Below are 23,002 nucleotides of genomic sequence, written 5' to 3' on the forward strand. Positions count from 1 at the left end.
CACAACTTTGTATATGCAAGTTACAAAATTCAAGGATTTCCTGACACGGAATGTGGGATGCATGTGCACAGATTTTTAATCTTTTCAGCAGTCTTCTTTGGGCAATCACACATGGGACAAACATGTCGGCCTCCTTTGAAGTGGCAGGTGCCACATCAAAGGCAAAGGTGGGCGAGAACAACCTTTCAGTTTATTTTTGGTAAGAATTTACCAAAATTTGCAAATTTCTTGATATTTGGGATGGAATCAGATGAAAACAGTTGAATGTGGGAGGAACCAAAACAGATGGATTCATCCATCCTTCGAGGGCTTAGCTCTTAAAAGCCTGTGTTTGATTCCCTGTGTATTCAGCCACCTTAGTCCTTGCTTAATTAGAGTTGCTACTTTTTTTTTTTTCTGACGGGCTCATCAGCTATATGGCAGGCAAGAACCTCATGGTCCATGTGGGAACAGCTGTACCTATAGAATTTGACAGTGCAGATAGGTGAGAATTTCATTTCCGTTCATTTTTAGTAAGAATTTACCTAAATTGGGGAGAGAAATAACTTAAGGGTTTTAAAAAAAAAAATGGAATGTGGGAGAAAGCGAAATGGACAGATTTTCTCATCCCTACTCTTGGGTTTGGATCCAAATTTACGCTGGATCAACCGTGCTGATGGAAGTGACTTCCCCACCCCTCCTTCCCACAGCAGCTCCTTCAACCCCCTGAAAATGCTACACAGCCAGCCAGAAGGGGTGGCTAAATAGGTGAGCTGTGGTGTGGAGGGGAAGGCGCCCTCCCCAAAATCAGGCAGAAGGACCTTCTGCAAAGCGGAGCCCTTCCTCTCGCGGAAGGCAGATTTTGGATCCAATCTTTAGTAAGTACTGTGCCGACAGATCTACAGGGACCCCAATTTCGTAGCGACAGTGGTATTTTCCCTGCAGGGAAGAGCTGTTGTCTTTCTGGAGAAAACATGGAACCCTTCAAAACAGCAACTTTCATTGTGAAGGAACACACCCCATGAAAATGCGGTCCCACCTTACAACATCGTCTAGCTGATCCTTAGCACCACTGGAGTTAAAATTGCCTCTTTCACATACCCTGCCATGCCCTGGTCTGGGACATTCAGGAATTCCATGTTGTGGTCAGACGGTACCCGTGCCTTTGCCCGCCGGGTCATTCCTTGTTTGGGGAGAGCAGCGGCCGGTGGCCCTTGTCCCGGTCTTCTTGGAGAAGTGTACGTCTGATCCTGCGGCCTGTTGCGAGGAAACTGTGCAGCCCCGTTCCTGCAGCTGCCTGAAGGAGATCTCCCTAAAAAGGAGGTGTTACAACAGTCTTATAAATACATCCACAACATTTAATAGTAGTTATTCCCTACCTACGTGCCTGCAGTAGATCCTTAACACACCACAGGCGAATTAAGAGTAGATGAGGGTGCATTTCAAGGGGTGTCTGATTAAGCCCTAACAACGATGTGTCACATTTAATATTTTGTGTATTTGGACAAATTTCTACACATAATGAGATTGGTTTGAGCCATGTACCTTGTAAGGTATTTGGGGAAGTGCACTAAAGCCCCCAAGTTGCTTACAAAAAGTCGTCTTTCCTGAATATCCAGACAAAGGACTATTCATTGCAATGCAATGGTTAAAATTTAGTTAGGTTAATTGTTTATTGTGTTGCCAGATCTACTAAGCTCTGTTACATAACATCCAGAAGGCAAACAGAGTTCAAAATCACAATCAGCTTTTTCCTCACCCCAGAAAGGGAAGGCGAGATTCAAATATATACGAGTTTTCATATGAATCAGTTTTCTTTTTTTGGCTGAAATGTTTGGTGTTTTATTGTTACTATTTTTAAAAACAAGTCTTTTTGGAGCCCTTCACTGTTAGCTCGGGCCTTTTTTAAGCTTCTGTAGAAATCTGAACTTTCATTAAAAGAAGAACAGGTTTCTAGACCTTGTGGAGAAAGAATACAGGCCATGCCTGTTGAAATTTCCAACTAGCACATGCGGGATTATCCTACTGTACGTCTTCACGACTATGCAGAGTAGGCTAAGGTTGAGAGTTTGTGTGTGACCAGCTCAGGGACTCCCAAGTGAGCAAATGGATTAACCCAATACGCTTTGATCCTTGTCCAGTACTCCATTCACTACACTGTACGTAGGTGCTTACAGATTCTTCACTCACATTGTCAAGCCTTTGATGCCCTTTTGCTCTACTTCGTACTTTTCTTAAAATACACTCACAAGCTTCGTGTGCCTCCCTACCTCTTGGAGCTGGCGGGGCAGCCCGCGATGGTGCTGTCTTCTTGTGGTAACCTTTGCTTTGTTGAATCCCTTTCCTGGTGGGCTCTGTAAGAAAAAGAGAAATCAGCACGAGTGAGAAAGATGAAGACAGAATTCATTACATGGCATTCGGACACTTTTTTCAGCAAATTGGAAAACTGGTGCTTACCTTTAAAGCCCTAAACCCATAAACTTTTAATGGATTTTATAAATGTAGTCATTTGGAAGACTTGTATTTGGTAGGTTTGACCATTCCAAGACGACAAGCTTTTCCAGAGATACCATCAAGTCCCTGATAATCAGAGATCTTCAGTATTTTTCAAGCAGCAGCTTGGCTCCAGACACCATCACCAAGGCTTGTCTCCCCTCTTTCCTCCTCCTCACCACAGTCAAGTGGCGTTGCTATGCACCGGACTCAGGTGGGTAGCTTTTCTGGCCTCTCCAAGCAAGGCCCCATCAGCCAGTCATCAAGTCATCAGGCAAGCGAACTCTGTGAGGTTTTCTTGGTCCTTGGATTCAGACGGATCTTTTTTTTTCTCCGTACCGATAGAATGCGCTGCTCAACTCAGTGCTGCAAAATCTCCCACATTGTGCTCCCTCTCTCTCTCTCTCTCTCTCTCATTTACATTTACATTTAGTTTCCCCTGCATCTCCAGCACCTGCACAGCGCCACCACTGCAGCCGGCCCAGCCGCTCACGTTGCTCCTTGCCTCTGGGACTCCTTCCAGTACCACAGCTAATTGGCCGACTGCAGGTTTCCTGGCTCCCGACCCGCAAAGCCGCCTCTGGTAGCCCAGACTGCAGCAACCAGCCCACCGCTAAAGCGAACAACCAGGCAAAGCGAGAGAGCCCCTGGTGAGAGGGAGCAGCAAATGCAAAAAGACAGAGAGAGAGAGAGAGAGAGAGAATGAGAGAGAGGGGCAGACAGCTGCACTTGAAGTGACTGGGAGAAGCCAGTATCTCTTGGGTCTTGCAGGGAAGAACGCTGTTGCTGATCATACATAGCTGATCAACAGCTATGTATTTGTCTATCTGGAGAAACTGAAGATCTGATAACACTGTTTGCGGGTGCATCCATTCTATGCATTATCTCATTCAAAATTTCTTGGGGACATTATATCTGGCTGGGTTGCATGCATCCTGATCGTGTCCTAAGAAACACATGCCATTTGCTGTCCGATCAAGATGACCCAGTCGGTTGCTCTGTTTTGCTCTAGCGCACGGTGGGCGACGTGTTGCCCTCCAGATGTTCATTCATTCGTTATATGTCTAGACAGCCCCATAGCTGAAGCTCTCTGGGCAGTTCACAAAGATTAAAAACCATTAAGATACATTATACAAAGTGCCAAACCATTTACATAAAAACATATAGACAGACAGCACATATACAGACAACATACATCTAAAAACAATTATTTTAAACAATCAACCAAAGATAATAGAGATACATTTTTCTCCCTCTCTCAGAATACTAGAACCCAGTGGGGTCATCCCATGAAGCTGATGGGTGGGAGATTCAGGGCAGATCAAAGGAAGGGCTTCTTCACACAGCCCAGAGTTAAACTATGGAATTCGCCACCACAGGATGTAGCGATGGCCACCCGTTTGGATGGCTTTAAAAGGGGGCTGGACAAATTCCTGGAGGAAAAGGCTATCCATGGCTACTGGTCCTGATGGCGATGTGCTACCTCTAGTACCAGAGGCAGCGTGCCTATGTATGCCAGTTGCTGGGGAACATGGGCGGGAGGGTGCTGTTGCACTCTTGTCCTGCTTGTGGGTCTCCCATCGACAGCTGGTCGGCCACTGTGTGAACAGAACGCTGGACTGGATGGACCCTTGGTCTGATCCAGCAGGGCTCTTATGTTCTTAATCCAAGACCTGATTTAAAAACTTATTATATGCTTTGCCGTACTACTCCCGTGACCTCCCACTATTGGCTTTGCTGACTCAAGTTGCTCACTCCTGCTCTAGCCGCTTGAGAAATTCATGTAAAACTTTAGCTGATAATTGGAATGATTCTTCAGTATAAAGGTTTAGGTGTATTTTAGTTCGGATTCATTACATTTCCTTTTCAGTTGTCCAGTTGTCCCACTGTTTTATTTTTGTTATATGCTTTGTAACGTTGTACAGGCCTTTGGCTTGTAAACAAACAACTACTTGTAAAGCCAGTTTGGGATCCCAATATTTGCAGGAGTGCTTTCTCCTGTCCCACTCAGGGAAGGTGAGGGAGGAGAGAAGCAGGCCACGGACTGAAAAATACTCCCCCTACCCCAGCTGGTCAGATTCTGGGAAGTGTGTGTGTGTGAATGAGGAAACAGGCCTTCATGCTATGACTTTATTCAGTGGCCCCACCTACTGCTGACATCCCCCCCCCCCGACATCCCTTCTGGGTGGCCATTTGGCTCTTGGGCCAAAAATATTTCCCAGCCCCTCTCTTACAGGAATGAATAAATACATTAAAAATTAATAAATAGCAAGTCCCTAGTTGGCTGAATAAGATTTCCAAGGGGAGAGGTGACCAGGAATGACAGCCACTATTTAGACTTCCCACAGTGCCCTTCATCACCACTGTATCATTGGCATTGTGGGAAATTAAGATGGCAACACCCAGAACCAACTTCCCAGGGCTGATCAGAGCACTGCTGTTGCCCGCTGATGCCACTGTTGCCATGTGGGCCCATCAGGAGGGGAGCCACTTCACCAAGGTCCCCTTCAAACCTGGAACCGCCCCCCACCGGCCTCTCCCAAACGTGCCCCCAAAGCCTGATGCTTACTGGAGTTCTTGGGGAGTCCGCTCCCGATGCTGACGCTTAGCATTTTCCCTCCTGCTTTGAGGACGGCCACGTTGCCCTGACCGCGCATAAACATCACCGTCCGGGTGCCGCCCCCACCCCAGCCTTCTTTTTTCACACGGAATTGTAGTCTGAGGTGACAAAGAAGAGGGAATCCATCAGGTTTATAATGGTTATGGTTTGCTAAGGCTACAATTGGGAAAACATTGAACATGCACCTCTTCTTTTAAATTTGCAAATGCAGCAATAACAAAACAAAAAAACCCCCAAAACCCTCCCCCCCACACACACACACAAAAGGGGGGAACCACAAAAGAAGGTTAAAAGAAAAAAGAGCATATCATAAAACATATCCATACATCACTCCCTACCCATGAGTACTCTGTTTAATTTATGTTACATAAATGAGAACTTGACAATCATAATCATTTACATCACCCTTGATATTAAAAAAAAAAGTAAAGCAGGGAGGAGTGAAAGGATTTAACACCTCCATTTCAAATATATGTTCATATAACATGCACCTCAAATAACAACAGATTTTGGAGGGTGGGATGCACATTTGAAACACCTCCCTTATGGGGAAAAAAAAAAAAAAGCTACAGCAGAGTTCCTCAACCTGGGACCTTCCAGATATGTTGGACTACAGCTCCCAGCATGCCCCAGCCACCACCATTATCATTATGATTATATGCCATCTTTCAGGATACAAAACCTACCAAGACATCTTACAAGGCATGGCCATTGTCTCTGTGGGCTGGGAATTATGGGAGTTGGAGTCTGGAAGCCACCAAGTTGGGGAAGGCTCTGCTAAAGCATTTGGGGGCTTTGAGGTTCAGAAAAAAAGACAGTTAAGGGAGGAGATGTTTGCAGCAGTTCAAACATAAAGTGGTAGGGTGCTGTGGGGAGAACGGACAGATGTTTTCCTCCCTCTCTCTTTGTACTGGAACTCAGAAACTGATGGGCAGTCAAGTCAGCCCAGGCAGGACTTCATGGAAAACACTGCAAAGCGATGTGGTAAGGCCTGCTGGCTTCAATGGTTTTAAAATGGTGGAACATTCAGGACAGACAAAAGGGAGTTCTTCACACAGCAGATAATTCAGCAACCCACTACTGCCAGATTTAGCGATGGTCGCCAATTTGGATGGCTTTAAAAGAGGATTGGACAAATTCATGGTGGAGAAGGCTATCAATTGGTACTAGTCTTGATGGCTGTAAGCCACCTCCAGTATCAGGAGCAGTATGCCTATGTTCACCAGTTGCTGGGGAACATGGGTGGGAGGGTGCTGTTGCATTCAAGTCCTGCTCAACTCGTGAGCCTCCTGTTAGGGCATTTGGCTGGCCACAGCAAGAACAGAATGCTGGTGGATAGCAATACAACAACTGGGATTGGCTAACTGGTGATAATAAAGAATATATACAAGAATATCTGATAATACTATTTTATCTGTGCAAGCTAAAAAATCCTTTCATCTGTTTAAACCTTGCAGTATCCTTTGTAATTGCAAGGAACTTGGCCTGTAAATTGTGTCTGTATATATAAGCTCTCTTCCTTTCTGATATACCTTTTACATACTAGACCATTTCTTATGTGCTAGACCACTAAAGATGTTGTGTCGAAACGCGCTTGGTTTTTGTTCTACTTCGTACAGGTTACTTCTGATATTGTAGAACATTATAGCACAATAGTATTGTACCTTCCTCTATTGTTTAATATATGTTTTTGCCTTGCACAGATAAAATTATATTAGCAGATATCCTTGTATATATTCTTTATTATCACCAAGTAGCCCACCCCAGTTGCTGTATACTGTTCAGGGTTGGGATACATTCCCTCCTTCGTTTGGTCTGCTTGCTGGACTGGATAGGCCTTTGGTCCGATCCAGCATTGCTCTTCTGCAGTTCTTATAGCGGAGGAGACAAATTCAGGGGGAAGGTGAAGAAGTCCATCCATGAGTGTTGGCCACAACTGCTAAATGGAACCTCCACATCCTGAGGCCATCTTCCTCTGGGGACAAGCCATGCAGAAGACTAAAGAGTGACAGCCAGGGAAGGCATTTGCCATTGGACCCTGCCTGGGGGTTTCCCATAGACATCTGGCCAGCCACTGTCAGAAAAAGGATGCACTCTGGTCCCAGCACGGCTATTCTTATGTTAGGTGCATTGGTGGTTGTTACTCGGTTGCTTCACTTAATTTGCAGCTTGTCCCCAGATCATCCCAAGCCAAGGGGGAAAGTATTTCTCTAAGCTTAATGGCCATGCAGGGAGAGATAGGGAGGAGGTATTGCCAGCATGTGAGGAGGGGAGAGTCAGCCCTTCTGTCTGTCCCCAGCTGCAATCCCCCTTGAGAAATCGCCCTCTGTGTGGCAATTGAGCTAAGAATGGTTGCTGATTACTGTCAGGAATTTCTGCACCTTAGACCACCTCTAACTCCTAAAGCAACGCTGCTTCATCTTTTTGAACCAAATAATCCTGGGTTCCTGCATAAAGATCTTCTTAAGCAATTGCCTACAGCTGCAAAGTTACGTATAGCATGTAATTGGAACCAACTAAAGAGCAGTGATTGAGAAAACTGGGGAGGCCATGCATATGGATAAACTCACTTGGCAAGGGCAGCGAGCAAGGAATCCTAACGCGAATGATATTATGGCACCATGGTTTCCATTGATTTCCTGTGTTGAAGCTCTTCAAACTTTTGAAAAAATTCCAACCAAGTACAGTTGCCTATATTTTTTTCTGATTAATACATACAAAGTGACACACATTTGCACATGCTCCTTTAATATGGTGTACGACTTTTTACTTTCATTAGGTAAGTCCCTAGTTGGCTGAATAAGATTTCCAAGGGGAGAGGTGACCAGGAATGACAGCCACTATTTAGACTTCCCACAGTGCCCTTCATCACCACTGTATCATGGCATTGTGGGAAATTAAGATGGCAGTGATTAAGAAAACTGGGGAGGCCATGCATATGGATAAACTCACTTGGCAAGGGCAACGAGCAAGGAATCCTAACGTGAATGATATTATGGCACCATGGTTTCCATTGATTTCCTGTGTTGAAGCTCTTCAAACTTTTGAAAAAATTCCAACCAAGTACAGTTGCCTATATATTTTTTTCTGATTAATACATACAAAGTGACACACATTTGCACATGCTCCTTTAATATGGTGTACGACTTTTTACTTTCATTAGGTACCGAGCTCCTATTTAGGCCCTTTTTACTGCAGATGTTCCATAAGCAGATCAGTTATATAGACTAAGATTTATAATGAGTGAATTCCTTTGTTTCTCTAGTGGTTTTGATTTATTATCATGTACGTTCTTCTTTCTGTTGCCTTAATTTTGTTAACTTTATTTCAAAATAAAATAAAATTTCATGATTAAAAAAGGGAAAGAAAAAAAACCCTTCCTTTGGCACTGATAGATACTCAGGGCTCTGGGGAATAGATTTGTGTCTGAGCCTCCATGGGCCCAGCCCTAACAATGCTCCCTCTTGTTAGAGCCTTCCAGTACAAAGGCAGTCTACCTCTGAATACCAGGTGCTGGAGAGGGTGAGAGACACAGTACACAGAAAGGCTGTTTCTTTCAAGCCCTGTTTGTGAGCTTCCCAGAGGCATTTGGTTGAATCCCCTTGGGAAAAGGATCCCTGTGCTAGATGGATCGGTGCCCTGATCCAGCAGGGCTATTTTTAGAGGATTTGCTAAATCAAATTCAGTCCCCATGACTGTGATGCTACATGAAGTTTATGGCTTTTAACCGAATCCTTAGTTTCGTCATTCTAACTCCCCACACACACACAAAAACCCCAGGTTTCTAGTCCTTAAGGTTATTGTACAAAACACCATGGAAATTTAGCGGTGCGCTTACATGTCGTCGAAAGTGAGCAGGAGTTTGCTCCGCGTCACCTCCTCGTAGCGCTTGCACAGAAGGCTGATGAGTTCCGTCTTGAAGATGGATTCCAGGAACGTATCTGCCTCGGCTTCATGCAGGATGAAGAAGTCGTCCTGTCTTGTGCTGTAGAAGGGGCCCCAAAAGAAAAAAAGCCAGAGAAAAGAAGGGACCGTCAGTCCCACTTGACAGAGATAGTGCAAAAACTGGCAGAGACATACAGATCCCCCAGTACCCTGGGCAGAATAATGTGGAGTGGAGGAAAACTTAAGTAGGATGCATAAGCGACTTAGGCATCATAGGGCCAAATTGGACTTGATGTTAAGGACACAGGCCTATTATTATGTATTTAATTAATATCCTGGCTTTCCACCCAAAAATGGTGCTCAAGGCAGCTAACAATAAAATCTAGATGAAACACAAAATCTTAATTAAAATATAACATAACAAAGGAATTAAAAACCCAACCATAAAAGAAGTAAATGGCACCAACCAATTAAACCTCCCTTTAGCAACAGGTCAGCTTACAACGCCAAGGCTTCTCTGAATAAAAAGGTGTTTGCTTGCCGATGGAAGGATAACAGAGAACAGGCCAACCTAGCCTCCCTCAGCAGGGAGTTCCAGAGCCTGGGTGCAGTCACCGAGAAGGCCCTGTCTCGAGTCCCCACTAGACACACCTCTGCTGGAGGCAGGACCGAGAGAAGGGCGTCTCCCGAAGATCTTAAAAAGCTGGGCAGGCTTGTTTGGGAGAAGGGGGTCCCTGGGAGGGTGGCTTAGGGGCCACCGAATTTAGCAGTTCTCTGCCTATGGGCAGAAAAGGAAGTCTGCCTTCACAAGCCTCCCCATAGTCGGCACGGAAACCTTCAACAGCTTTGGAAAATCCTTCTTTGGGAGCATTATATACAACACATACAAGGAACGGGATAATCGTACTCTGAAACATAATGAAACAAAATGCAGACTCTTACTAAACAGCACTAAACAGGAAGGATTTTCCCAAACGCGTTGGGCCTACCATTAAATCTTTTCTAGCCTTTGCAGTTTCCTTCCTCCTTTTCCCCTCTTTCTCACCTGGCCATCCTAATTCTGGTTCAGCCTTTCCCAACCTGGCGGCTTCCACACATATTGGACTACAACTCCCATCAACCCCACACAGCTGGCTAGGAGTGATGGGATTTGTGGTCTGACATGCCAGGAGGCTGCCCAGTTGGGAGTGGCCATGCTACTTGATACCAGATTCCAGAAGAACATGCTGAGCCCGCGGACCTTGCAAAGGCGGTACCAGCAATAAATGGTACAAAAGAGGTGTAGAGCACAGAAACCTGGCGGAATCCAAGAATAAGGATCACCTGAGGGACACTCTGTTGACTGCCTGGACCTCCACTTTCTTCTTCAGCACCTCCCGGATTTGGCCTTTTTCAGGACCTTTTTTCACCTTCTCTCGCCCAATCAGATAGAAGTATTTGGGAGTCAAGATGAAGTCACGCTTGACTGGCTGAGGAGGAGGAAGAGAAGGAAGAGGTTGCATTTCAAGACATAAACGAGGACATCCATGGACAATGGAATCACCCTGGACTGAACGGTTTTACATGTCCTCTTCCCTTCTTAAGATGGGAATGGGTATTACTTTGTTTACTTCAAAGCGTAGCAAGCCAGCCTGGAAGCCCCTGGACGTCTGCCCCATAGGCCTCCTTTCGTGGCACCCCTACCACCTAGAAGATGCCAGCATGCGTTTGGTGGTGGGTGGCTAGGGAGATTGCCAGCTAGCCAACAGGCATGCAAGATTCAGAACATCCAAATATAAGGGCAACCAAATGACCAGGGAGACGAAGCGCCTTCTTTATGGGAAACGTTTAACGTGTCTGGGGCAAGAAAAATAACTAAGGGGTAGCCATAGGTGAATGGACTTTGTCATAAGTCGTCATGAGGGCTGTCCTCTGTTGGAAGCAGGATGCTGGGCTTAGGTGGACTTTTGTTCTGATCCAGCAGAGCTCTCCTTGTGTTCTGAACGGTCTGCCTAAGACAGAGGCCTGGAAAAATCCCTAATCCTACACAGCTCCATGCCAATATTTACTGAAATGGAAACACCATTGGGGTTTTCGATTGGAGAATTGTAGCATTGGAAGGGAGTTTGGAGGTCATTTAGTCCAACCTCCTGTTCAGTGCAAGATGCAACTACAACATCCCTGACAGATGGCCACCCAACCTCTGCTTAAATTCCTCTAGTGAAGGAGAACCCATGACTTCCAAAGAGGCCTGGTCCACTGTCAAACAGCCCTCGCTGTTAAGAATTTTCTCCTAATGTTTTGCCAAAATCTGCTTCCCTGCAATTTCCTTCTGGTTCTAGTCCTGCCCTCAACAAAGAACAATTCTGCTCCATCTTCTGTGTGGCAGCCCTTCAGATCTTGGAAGACCGCCATCATTTCTCCCCTTAATCTTCTCTCTCCAGACTAAGCATACCCAGCTCTAGGAACTGTTCCTGATAGGATTATACCTTACATGACCTTCTAGGTAGCAGCATCCTCATATAAGGGGTGGGGTGGTGTCCAGTGTAACATAGTGGCCAAGAAACTCAGCGGAGAGCCAGAATGTGCCCAGTTCAAATCTGGTCTCTGCTAGGTGGTTCTTAAGGCTTCATCACACGGAGCTTTTTTCCTGCGATTGAGATTGCTCCTTCACGGACATGATTTACAGGCTCCTGCACTAAATGCCCGTTGTTCCATTTTTAAATAGATCGCAAATAATGAGCTATCAAATTACCCCGTTGTGTTCCACTTGAGTTTTTCCCGTGAAAAGAGTTAAAGCAGCAAGAAGAGGAGCGAGATCCGTGAAAGATAATGGAAGACTCAGACATGGGGAGAAGGGGTTGGGGAGGAAGCACGTGTAAAGGGAGTCAGTGATGAGATGATCCTGCATTTAAAACGGAAGCAGAAAGCCTCATTTTAAATGCAGGATTTTAGGCTGGTATAGAAATGCCCTTGGGCAAGCAGTTCTCTCTAAGCCTCAGTCTTTCCCACTGTAAAATGGGGATAATAATGCTAGCCAGCCTTACACAGCAGTTGCAAAAGAAAAAGAAAAAAGAACGAGATAATTTTTAGGCAACCCTTTGAACAGGCCAGTGTTCTCAACAAATACCAAAGTATTGTTATTCCAGGTTTGGAAGGCAGGGTGGAAAGAACCAGCTGTGTTCAAAGAGCTGCCCTCGGATATGGCCCTCCATTTGGAAGATAAATCCCGGCTTTACCTTAAACCGCCTGTCGTATTTGGTGACTGAGTCGGCAAAATCGATCCTCTCCCTCTTGCCCAAGAACTGGCGTAGCTCTGGTTTGTCCTCCATGCCCAGGTAATCGCCCACAAAGTTTCGGTTGATGCTGTTCCGTCGCCTCTCTTTGAAGTTGTACAGGATGTGGGATGCTACATGGAGGGTTGCAGGTGGAAGAGAGAAATTAGTGGGCATACGAGCATGGCTTGCATTGAACAAAACGGCCAAGCCGCTAGTCCTTAAGGTTGCCTGCTTACTTCATATTCCCAATTGGTTTGAAAGCAACTGGGCAGCGGGCAACGTCTGGATGGGAATTTTGGGCACAGCTAGCCTTAGGATCTCTATAGCCTACAGTGTGGTTTCCTGCTCCTCTCCTTCCCCCCCAACCCCCCCAACCCCAGACCTCCTGCAGTGCTGAGAGCAGTTGGGTTTGTTCTGCCTTGCTCCTGCCAGTGTTACAGAACACAAAGAAATAGACTGGACAAACTCTGTCTGAAACTCTATGCTGTACCTGCATTTTTATGCAAGAATATTGTGAGTAAACCATTTTAGCTTGTCTTCAAAAAAGACGGGTGTAGTCTCTTTTTCAGCCTTGTGTGCATGTGGGACTGGTAAACGCCCATTCTGTTCTGCCTTTTGTTTTGTTTTTCTCTGCTAAACTGCCTTTATAACAGGAGGCATCATTGCCAAATAATGCCCATTACCTTCCTCTCGCATCTGCTCGTACTTCCGGATGGCAATGTGGCGGCGCCATGCTTTCTGGATGACCCGGGCATATCCGTCAAACTTCCGTTCCCGCATCTCCTCCAGAAGGAAGAGCTGGGGGGGAGGGGGGAGGAATGAAATGAGTGTGGGAAGAGGAGTTCTGCACATCTCTTTCCTTCAGACTCTTCCCACCCCATGTCTCTTTTTAGGAAAAAAGGAAGTTGCCTTCCATTGTTCCGTCTAACTCAGTTGGCCTAGTGAGTATTGACAAGATGGAGGTGGAGACTTCTGAATCAGGGTGAAGAAGTCAATGGGAATTCTTTTAAAACTCTGTAGTCCAACCTACCTGGTTTACTCAACCACACACCTGAAATTTCAAGTGAACCTGAGGCAAAATAAATGCTCACCGACTCTGGGTTCTTGACAAAAACCTTTGTGCGGCCCATCTGATACTGGTCCACGTCCATGTTGACAGACCTCAGCAGGTGCTGGACCCCTTGGCGCTCGTCTCCTCGCCACCTCGGCCAGGTCTCCGGGGTCAGAATGGCATACCTGGAGAAAGGGGCAGATACCGTGGCTCAGGCAACAACTCCAAAGTGTTGCTGAAATCCGGGCTGGGGGAGGATTCAGAGAGGAATAGAGGACAAGGCTTTTAAAAGTAACTGGAGGAGTGCATGGATCTAAATGTAACCCTTTCCCATGGTGTCAGAAGTGTCTCTCTCATTTTAAACAGGCCCTAAATGTTTAATTTTTTTAACCTAAGAGGTGTTAAATGCTGTTCCTTTCCCCGCCAAAGCACCCCTCTTTCAAAGAGGGGATACAGACCAGGCTGTGGACCCATGCCTGCCCATTGATGCACTGGGGCAGGCCTGATATTATTCTTTCTCTTTCTTTCTTTCTTTCTTTCTTTCTTTCTTTCTTTCTTGCCATTAGTGCACGTGGCACTGTACATAATAAACAGTAAAGCAACAAATCCCTGCCCCAAAGGCTTACATTCTAATAAAATCATAAAATAAAGCCAAAAGGAAAGGAAGGGAATGCACGTGTCACCATGGTGAGCTCTCTGCTGTGTTATGTTCCTGTGAGGGCAGAGACCATTGTGACACAGGCATGGAGCATGTGTAGTTTAAAGGCCTCACACAATGGCCTCGGGCAACCTGGTGCTCTCTAGATGTGTCGCACTAGAACACCCATTATCCCTGGCCATCGTCCATGCCTGCTGAGGCTGATAGGAGTTGTTGTCCAAAAAATCTGGAGGGCACCAGGTTGGGGAAGACTGGCCTGGAAGGTGGCATGGTTCAGGACAGGGGTGGGGAACTGTTCAGCCCCTGGGGGCCAGATTGCTTTCTGGCTCAATCCTCAGGGGCCAGATCGTGCTGAGGGGCATACTCTTCCTGTCTAAGCCCCACCCCTTCACCTGAAGCCCCACCCCTTCACATCATAGGAGGTGTTTTTCCATGCAGAGAGAAGCGGGAGCCATCTCCAAGAATTGAAACTCCGCAAAGAGATTGCGAGGACATCGCTTGCTCTGTGCCTCCTTCGCCTTCTGATGAAGGAGCAGCAGGGCCTGAGCCACCGCTCAGTCGCTCTCCTGCGCTTTCTCCCGGGAGGGTCCTCAGGAAGCGGATGCCCTGTGAGCTGGAGAGGGCAGCCAGCTTGGCAGGCCAACTTGGCTCATGACTTCCTTGCTTAGGACAAGGGGGTCTTCAGATTTCCTATGGTGCTGAGCTGGGATGGCTGGAGATGACAAGGATTTAAGTGGGGAACTAAAAAACCAAATACGCTTCCCTCCAGCTGAGCCTTGGGGACAGAGGAGTGAAAGAAAGATGCCACAACAAAAGAACGACTAGGGCTGAGTCATCCTGAACTTCACTGGGCTACACAGCCCAGTGTTCACTATGCCCCCCTGGCGACCACAGAGGGATCCTTACCGTTGCAGGAATTTCTGGAACAATCTGCGATATGCAAAGCCGGCTCGCCGGACTCGGATGTTCTCCTTCAAGCCCAGGTACTCCACTTGATGCTTCACCCTACAAGAGCCATGCACAACTCAGAGCAAGGACGTGCAAGTCCAATCTACACGGTTGCATCTGCTTTACACTGTCCTGGCTACCACACAAAGAATCCTGAATCCTACCCACCCATCTCGCACTCCCTACAGAACTACCATTCCCAGGTTCCCCAGGAAAAAGGGACAACTGTTAAACCAGTTTAAGTGTCTAGCATAGGAAAGGAAGAATGAGGAACCTTTGCCCCTCTGGGGGTTGCTGGACTACAATTCTTATCAGCCCCATACAACATGCCTATGATCAGGAGATGGGAGTTGTAGTCTGACAGCAGCTAGAGGGCCACTGATTTCCCACTCTGCTGAACCTGTATTTTTTTAAAAATTCCTTCCCATTATCACTGCACTTTACTTGTTGTCACACTTCAGTCTTCCCAGTTCTGATAGACAACTGTGAAAACAGGTACGACAACAGGAAAAAGTTCCCTGCCAAAATGATCCCTCTGAGCCACTTTGCTCAGAGGAGCAGAGAAGCCCCTCGGCTGGCTAGATTGGTGTCCCATCTCCTTCCTCACCCATTACACAAACTCCTTCTGAATGTTGAAGCTTCCCACGATGATCTACTGCTCTTTCTTCCTTCCCTTGTTTCCCATTACGCACTTGCCGTGACCTTCTCCTCTGATTTTTCAGCCCACCAAAGGGCTCCCCCATTCCTAAATGACTCCTCCCATTTCTCTCTTGCTGCCCCTTATGCCTGGAGCCCCCTTCCCAAATTCCTTAGACCTCAAGCTCTCTAAATGTCTCTCCCTATTCTCTCTTGCTGCCCAGGACACCTATGTGATGCACTCTCTGTCTCTCTCTCTGTGTGTCTCTGTCTCTCTCTCTCTCTCTCTCCCAAATCCCTCCTCAAAACCCTAACGTCTTGAGCTTCATCCTTTACATCTCACCCCCTACCAAAACTGAACCAAACTAACTGCTTTTGTTCACATTCCGCTCTTTCCACCCCAGTATCTTCTTCCCATCTCCTCTCTCTGTTGTGGGATCCCTGCCCCATAGACCTTACAGTCTAAATTTTGACAGTGAGGGTAGATGACAGAGAAGAGAGGGGAAGAGCTGAAGAGGTGAGGGCAAACTTCTATAAATATGAGTCACATTGACATTAACGTCCTTCAAGAAATATTAAGCATCGCTCTTGGCTCCAAGTTTTGATGGAGGTTTGTGCCTGTCTGCCTGTCTCTTTCTCTCTTACCTACTCTCCTCCCAATCTCGGGGCTGTTTGGTCTCGTTGGGTTTAATGCAACGGATGTAGTGGGGCGTACACTTCATCAGTGTGTTCACCAGATCGTTGGCCTGTTTCTGTTTGGGAAAATGCAAGATTTTGGGTTTTACCCAGTGTGCCACTTGAAAACCACCATCACACCATCTTTTGCTCTAGTCACCAACAGTGAAACACCTTCAGAAAACTTGAGAGCTGCCAAAATTTTCCTCGTCCAATTTTCTCACTGGAGTTTGGTATTCTGGATTAGCTGGCCATTCCCTCCCCATAACCTCAAAATGTAACACATGGATTAGGCATCCTTTGTCCTGGTCTTCCAGATTTCTGAATTTCATAGTGAAGTGTGCACGCACTGTTTACTGAAGTATAATTCATATGATCATGCCACAAAGATTGCTTTTTGTGTGATCTTTTACCAGTGCTCATCAGTAAAAACATTGGTAAAAACGCTGCACCTAAAGCAATCTTGATGCATTTAGGAGAATGCCTTTGGCATAGAAACAGTGGGAGAGAAATGCCAAAAGTTGCATCAATATTTCTCTTTGTAGGTTTATTTTTTTAAAATCCACATGCTCAGCAGTAACACAAAGATGGGGCAAAGAAGATGAAAGTTGGAGCAAAATGGCAGATGCTTGCATTCCTAGTGTTTTCCCAGTATGTAGTGTTTTACCAGTGCTCAGGAAGACAATGCATGTACTGGTAAAAACACAACACCAAAAGCAAAGCAATCTTGATGCAACCACGGGTATGCCTTTGGCATAAACAGGCAGGAGATAAATACCAAAACAACAGAACACCTGCAATTTCATCAAGATTGCTCTTTTGGTAGTTTTTTTTTAAAAAAATCAGTGCACACACACTCATTGGTAATGCAGAGATGGGGAAAAGAAGATACAACTACCTGAAAACTGTGGCAAAACTGCACATGCTCCCAATTGTGGGGGGGTTTTCAAACAAATTCTCTTTTTGGAATTCGGGTGTGTTGGAATTCAGAGCAGAGCAAAGTGGGGAAATAGTAAAGGAATGGAACAGGGGAGACCCATTTGTTCTCCGCAGAAAAGAGAGGCCAGTGCTTTTTAAAGAGTGTGTTTCAAGGAGCCCTAGGGTCCCCTGAAGTTTATCAGGGCTTCCTAAATGAGAAAGTCAGTATCATAGAGCCACAGGATTTTAGAGTCGGATCTTATAGGTCATTTGGTGAACCCCCTGCTCGGTGCAGGAATCTAACTACATCATTCCTGACAGATGCTGTCCAGTCTCTGTTTAAATACCTTCTGGAAAGGAGACCTCACCACCTCCTGACTGAGGCAGCCTGTTACACTGTCAAACTGTTCGTACCATTAGGAAGTTTCTCATAACGCTTAGACAAATCCGCTTCCCTGAAAATTTCCACCCTTGGTTCAAGTCCTGCCTCTGGGAGCAACACAGAAAACATTTGCTCCACTTTCATCCTTCAGACACTTGGTCACTGCTCTCTTGTCTCCCCTCAATCTTCTCTTCTCCAAGCTAGACATAACTAGCTCTTTCAACTGTTCCTTGTAGGACTTGGTTTCTTAGACCACTCATCCTCCTTGGTCACCCTCTTCTGGACATGCTCCAGTTTGTAAACGTCCTTCTAAAAACATGGTGCCTAGAGCCACATTGGACTAGGTAGGTTTGAACATAAGAACAGCCATACTGGATCAGACCAAGGGTCCATCTTGTCCAGCATTCTGTTCACACAGTCGCCAACCAGCTGTCAACCGGGAACCCACAAGCAAGGCATGAGTGCAACAACACCCTCCCACCCAGAAGAAGAAGAACTTCCTTTTGGCTGTCCTGAATCTCCCACCAATGAGCTTCATAGGATGACCCTGGGTTCTAGTATTTTGAGAGAGAGAGAGAGAAAACGTCTCCCTATCCACATTCTCCACACCACGCATAATTTTGTAGACCTCTATCATGTCTCCCCTTACCCTCCTTTTTTTCCAAGCTAAACAATCTCAGCTGTTGTAACCTTCTCTCATAGGGGAGATGCTCCAGAGCCAGACCCTTCATCATTTTAGTTGCCCTAGGGTTGGACTAGAAGATCTCCACAGACCTTTCCAACTCCAAAACCCTATGGTTCTATGGCATTGATTTTCTCATTTGGGCAACCCATGATAAGTTTCAAGGATGCTGTCCAGATGCATCCTGACCACTGCAGAATAGAGTGGGGCTACTCTCGCCACCTGGACTTTGTTAATGCAGCCTATGATAGCACTGTTGTGTCCAGTAATGGTGGCCAAGATTCACTAAAGAAAACCTTGCCAGATGTCCACCTTTGACCAATTGTCTTCACCATTATTCATCCAAGGAAAATATTGGGTGTGTCATATAGGCCATCATTTCAATTCACATTGGGGAAGGGGAGATCAGTTGGGTCATCTGCATTTTCAGTACTGTCATGCTTTATTGATGGCATTATTTCCCTCACAGGCTTCCTAGCTGATGGTGGTGGGAAAAGAAATGAATAAATCGAACCCAAATGGAAGGTTACCTTGATTTTGGACCCAGCTGTGGTGGGCCGTCCTTTTTTGTCCGCATCAAGTTTTTCTGGGAAAAGCATCCGGATGAAAGTGCTGAGAAACAAAGAGGAAAACCTTGACACAGTGGCATAAAGGCATGAAACACCCAGCCTCCTATTCGAAGAGAGAACTGGAATTCCAGAGAAGAACACTGAAGAGCCCTGATGGATCAGATAGATGGACTTTGCACCATCGGCCAGCCAGATTATTCTGGGAACCTTCCAAGAAGCATCCCAACCCCTGTTGTTGGTCTAGCAGCATGTTGCATTCCATGGTAAGACTCATTCATTCATTCATTCATTCACAACAATTAAAACCATAAAATGCAAAACAATAAAAAAACAAACAATAAAGTACATTGTAACAGTTTAAACATTTAAAACTACAGTATAAAAATACAAATAACCAAACAGAAACTATCAGCAGGGCACAAAAATGTAAAATACCACATATAAAACAAAATGAAAAACTAAAATGCCTGCAAGAATTAAAAAAAAAACACTAAAACTAAAATGCCTGCAAGAATTTTTAAAAAAACAACACTAAAACTAAAATGCCTGCAAGAATTAAAAAAAAACACTAAAACTAAAATGCCTGCAAGAATTTAATAAAACCCTAAAACTAAAATGCCTGCAAGAATTTAATAAAACCCTAAAACTAAAATGCCTGCAAGAAATTTTTTTTAAAAAAACTAAAATGCCTGCAAGAACTTAAAAAAACAATAACAAACCTAAAATGCCTGTGAGAATTTTCACCTCGTGCTAACACGAATATGAAGGACTATGGAGCTTCCAATTATCATCATCATCATCATCATCTCCTCTATACTGCCCCATAACCAAAGCTACCATGGCTAATACCTGTTGAAAGATCTAATCTGCATATATTTGACAAAAGCCCCTCCTCTATCAGACCAAGAAGATCCATCTAGTCCAGAGCTGGGCACCTGAGGCCCTCTTGAGCAGCCTTCCCCAAGTTGGCACCCTCCAGATGTGTTAGACTATGATTCCCATCATTCTTGTGGCTGGGGATGGAAGGAGTCATAGTCTAACACATCTGCAGGGTGCCAACTTGGGGAAGGCTGCTCTAGATGTTGCTGGACTACAGATCCCATCATCCCTGGCCATTGGCCACACTGACTGGGGCCGATGGAAGTTGGAGCCCAACAACATCTGTATGGCCACCAGTTCTCCAGCCTACATCTAGTCCAACATCCTGTTTCCAGCCATAGTTAACAACATGCTTCTGGGAGCAGGGCATGAAGGGGCAAAGACTCTGGCCAACTGGGATGGGGGGGTGTAAGTGGGGGGGGACACTCACAATTCGCTGCTCTGCATCAGCTCTATCAAGTCAGTGAAAAGCACATCCCGATTTCTTTCGCAAAAGCCGCTCACATCGTAGGACACCTGAAAGTGGGATTGGCCAATGGTTAGTCTTTTAGTCCTGTTGCTAAAATCATATTATTTCCGGTAATATTTCAGGCATCTGAGAAGATAGTAAACTCCAGATACTATTGGGCTCTCCAGTCACCACGTTGTGCCCAGACCGGCTGAAATCTCTTCCAGACATTGCCCCATCCTGATTCCTGCCATTCCATTGCACTGCACCAGAGAAAGAAATGGGGCAGCAGCGCTCTTCAACATTCATTCATTCGACTTGTACCCCACCTTTCTACCAAAAATGGCACTGAAATGGCACTTTCAGAAAGTGATGAGGTTGCTTCCCCCCCCCGCCCTGCTCTTCCCTCCCTGTCCCCTTTCCCTTGTGAGTTGTGTCTTTTAGATTAGAAGCCCAAGGACAGAAGCTATGTTTTTCATTGCTAATCTCGTGTGGGGCACTCTGGGAGCCTTTTTGGCTGAAGGGCAGGGTAAAAATGCTTTAAAAAATAATAAATTAATTAAATTTTAAAAAATAATTATTCCTCTAGGTAAGGGGGGGAGAAGTGTTTGGTCTGCGGACAGGAGGTTCCCCATCCCTGCTCTCTGTCCATCCCTGTGATCCTGAAAAAGCTCTCCCAACATGCCAGATTTTGCCTTGGTTCCTCTCCGCATATGCTCATGTGTGTGTGTGTCTCAGCTCTGCCTCCTCCTGGCTTCACCCTTTATTGTTGATTAAGGTGTTGGTATTTTAATTTTTGTCCACAAAAAGTTGGCATCCCAAGAGAAAGAGGACAGAGTAGGACAACAAGCGAGGGCGACCTATTCTGCCACTCAGGGCTCCAGAGACCTTTCCAGCGTAGTGGTGGATGATGAATCCCGAACTGGAGCCGTTGAAATGTTCATGGGTGCCCACCGCTGACTGGAGCTTTTGCAGCAGCGTCTGATCCGCCCCCTCACCCTTGGCGTATACTGTGGCACAAACATCATCCAAGACGCTCATGATGCCTGGAGGATTCTGGGAGAGACAAAAAGTGAAGGGCGAAAAGGTGGCATAACTATTCCATTCATGACTGCTGGGTTCCTCAGGCCTGGATGGGGGCTCATTTGGCTCATTTTTACAAAATGATCACTATCAGTAATGAATGGATACGAATCTCGAACTTTGATAATTTCTCCAGTTTGAAGTTCACTTCATCCTGAACTTTGAGAATTTTGTTTTTAAAAGTTCAAACAAAAATTCATAAGCATTTTTGTGAACATTTCTCTTAATGCATGCATTTTTTGGCCTAACATACACATCTTTTGCAAGCAATTTCCCTAATATAATGTGTCCTTGAATGATATTCTCCCTAATATTCACATTTTAATGCCTGGTTTTAACTGAACAACTCCGTTGCAAAATTTGGAGGACTGAGAATTTCAAGGATAACTGAGTCAGTGGTGTAGCGTTAAATTTAGACAGTCATCATGGCAGCCTCCATTGCGACACCGCCCCCCCGCCCAGGAAAGCCCCAAAATGCAGGCTGCTGTGTTGGTCCATATCTACAAACCAGTTCTAGCAGTGTTCATCTCCACCAAGAGTAGGTCTTTTGGTAAAACAAATGGGTGCCCATTTAAGGCCAAGCCACCCCAAAATATTTTGCATCACAACAGGGAACAATATATTGTTGGTGAGAAAATTCATTTCCCCCCAGCTAATGTGAGGATTGCAGCTAAGCTTAGAGGGAACAGGGAAGTCTGAGGGGGCTGGCAGATGACCTCAGCATCCCTGCTAATAAAAAAAAGTGCTGGTGCTGTGCTCCTGTGAGCCCTGCCTCCACTACACTACTGAACTGAATTTCAGTTCATGAAGTTGTTTGAAAATGCAGTGTTGGGAAATGTTTGCATTAAAAGTCGAACTGAACACATTCCTCCCCCATCTCTAGTCACCGCACAGTCCCGCATGACTGAACTGAGGCCTGCCTTTGCTTCTTCCTTTAAATTAATTATGTTTGCAGTGGCTGAAGCCAGGTCTGGGAGCCACCATTTAAAATTTCCCAGAGTACCCCTGAAAATTGAACTAGTGGCTTCCAGCGACTGTACTTGGCTGAGGGTCCTCTCAGCACCCCTGCCCCATCCTTTCCATTTAATTCATCTTCAGTAAACTAGCTCCACTCTCATACACCCCGCAGTTCAACTGGCTGTATTATGTTTATGTTTATTTTTTTCTATTGCAACGCTCCCATTCAGCGCCTCACTTACCAGCTTGTTTTCGATGAGATCGCATACCACTTTGTTGTTGAAATATTCAATTGGGGTCCACTTGATCCCCTCTTGCACATACTCTTCCTAAGTCAAAAGTCAAAAAGAATGAGCTGAAAATGTGGTTTAGAAAAGAAGGATGAATGATGAGAAAATACAGGAAGACAGAAAAATAGTGGAAGGAAAGAGGGAAGAAAAAGGAAGAACGGGATCCTGACCTTTAAATTTGAGGGGAAAGTTAAGGACCATGTCTGTTGCAGCAAATACAATGGATCTATGGATTGCTCATACGAAGTTGCCTTACACCGAGATTTGTTTCAAATAAGCCAGTGTGGTGTAGTAGTTAGAGTGTTGGCCTGGGACTCAGGAGATCCAGGTTCTAGTCCCCACTTGGCCATGAAGCTCATTGCGTGACGGTGAGTGACTTTGGGCCACTCACTGACTCTCAGCCTAACCTACTTCACAGGGTTGTTGTTGGGAGGATAAAATGGAGAGGAGGAGGACCATGTAAACTGTCTTTGGGTTGCTTGCAAGAGGGAGAAAGGCAGCTTATAAATAGAGGAAGAAGAAGGAGGAGGAAGAGATAAATATTGCCAATTAAAGGCACAATCCCATGCATGTTTAGATAGAAAAAAAAGTC

General features: G+C 45.6%; 1 protein-coding gene across 4 annotated transcripts in view; it reads right to left on the reverse strand.

Moving 5' to 3' along the window:
* MYO1F (myosin IF) overlaps window positions 1-23,002 on the reverse strand; it is a 68,819-nt gene that overhangs the window by 5,541 nt on the left and 40,276 nt on the right. For 3 of the 4 annotated variants that reach the window (XM_084825526.1, XM_084825527.1, XM_084825528.1), the window contains 14 exons: window positions 22,363-22,449; window positions 20,969-21,136; window positions 20,063-20,148; window positions 18,715-18,796; window positions 16,173-16,279; window positions 14,850-14,948; window positions 13,326-13,470; window positions 12,918-13,032; window positions 12,196-12,365; window positions 10,301-10,446; window positions 8,931-9,077; window positions 5,042-5,190; window positions 2,250-2,333; window positions 1,081-1,291 (listed from right to left, as the gene is read on the reverse strand). In XM_084825526.1, coding sequence (XP_084681652.1) covers window positions 1,081-1,291; window positions 2,250-2,333; window positions 5,042-5,190; window positions 8,931-9,077; window positions 10,301-10,446; window positions 12,196-12,365; window positions 12,918-13,032; window positions 13,326-13,470; window positions 14,850-14,948; window positions 16,173-16,279; window positions 18,715-18,796; window positions 20,063-20,148; window positions 20,969-21,136; window positions 22,363-22,449 — 1,796 coding nt within the window. Of the gene's footprint in view, window positions 1-1,080; window positions 1,292-2,249; window positions 2,334-2,436; window positions 5,191-8,930; window positions 9,078-10,300; window positions 10,447-12,195; window positions 12,366-12,917; window positions 13,033-13,325; window positions 13,471-14,849; window positions 14,949-16,172; window positions 16,280-18,714; window positions 18,797-20,062; window positions 20,149-20,968; window positions 21,137-22,362; window positions 22,450-23,002 lie in introns of those variants that run through there. The other variant, XR_014786468.1, reaches the window with a different exon arrangement.

The sequence above is a fragment of the Heloderma suspectum genome, chromosome Z (genome assembly GCF_057233095.1).
Source record: "Heloderma suspectum isolate Gila_16-S chromosome Z, 16-S_ref, whole genome shotgun sequence".
Lineage (NCBI taxonomy): Eukaryota > Metazoa > Chordata > Lepidosauria > Squamata > Helodermatidae > Heloderma > Heloderma suspectum.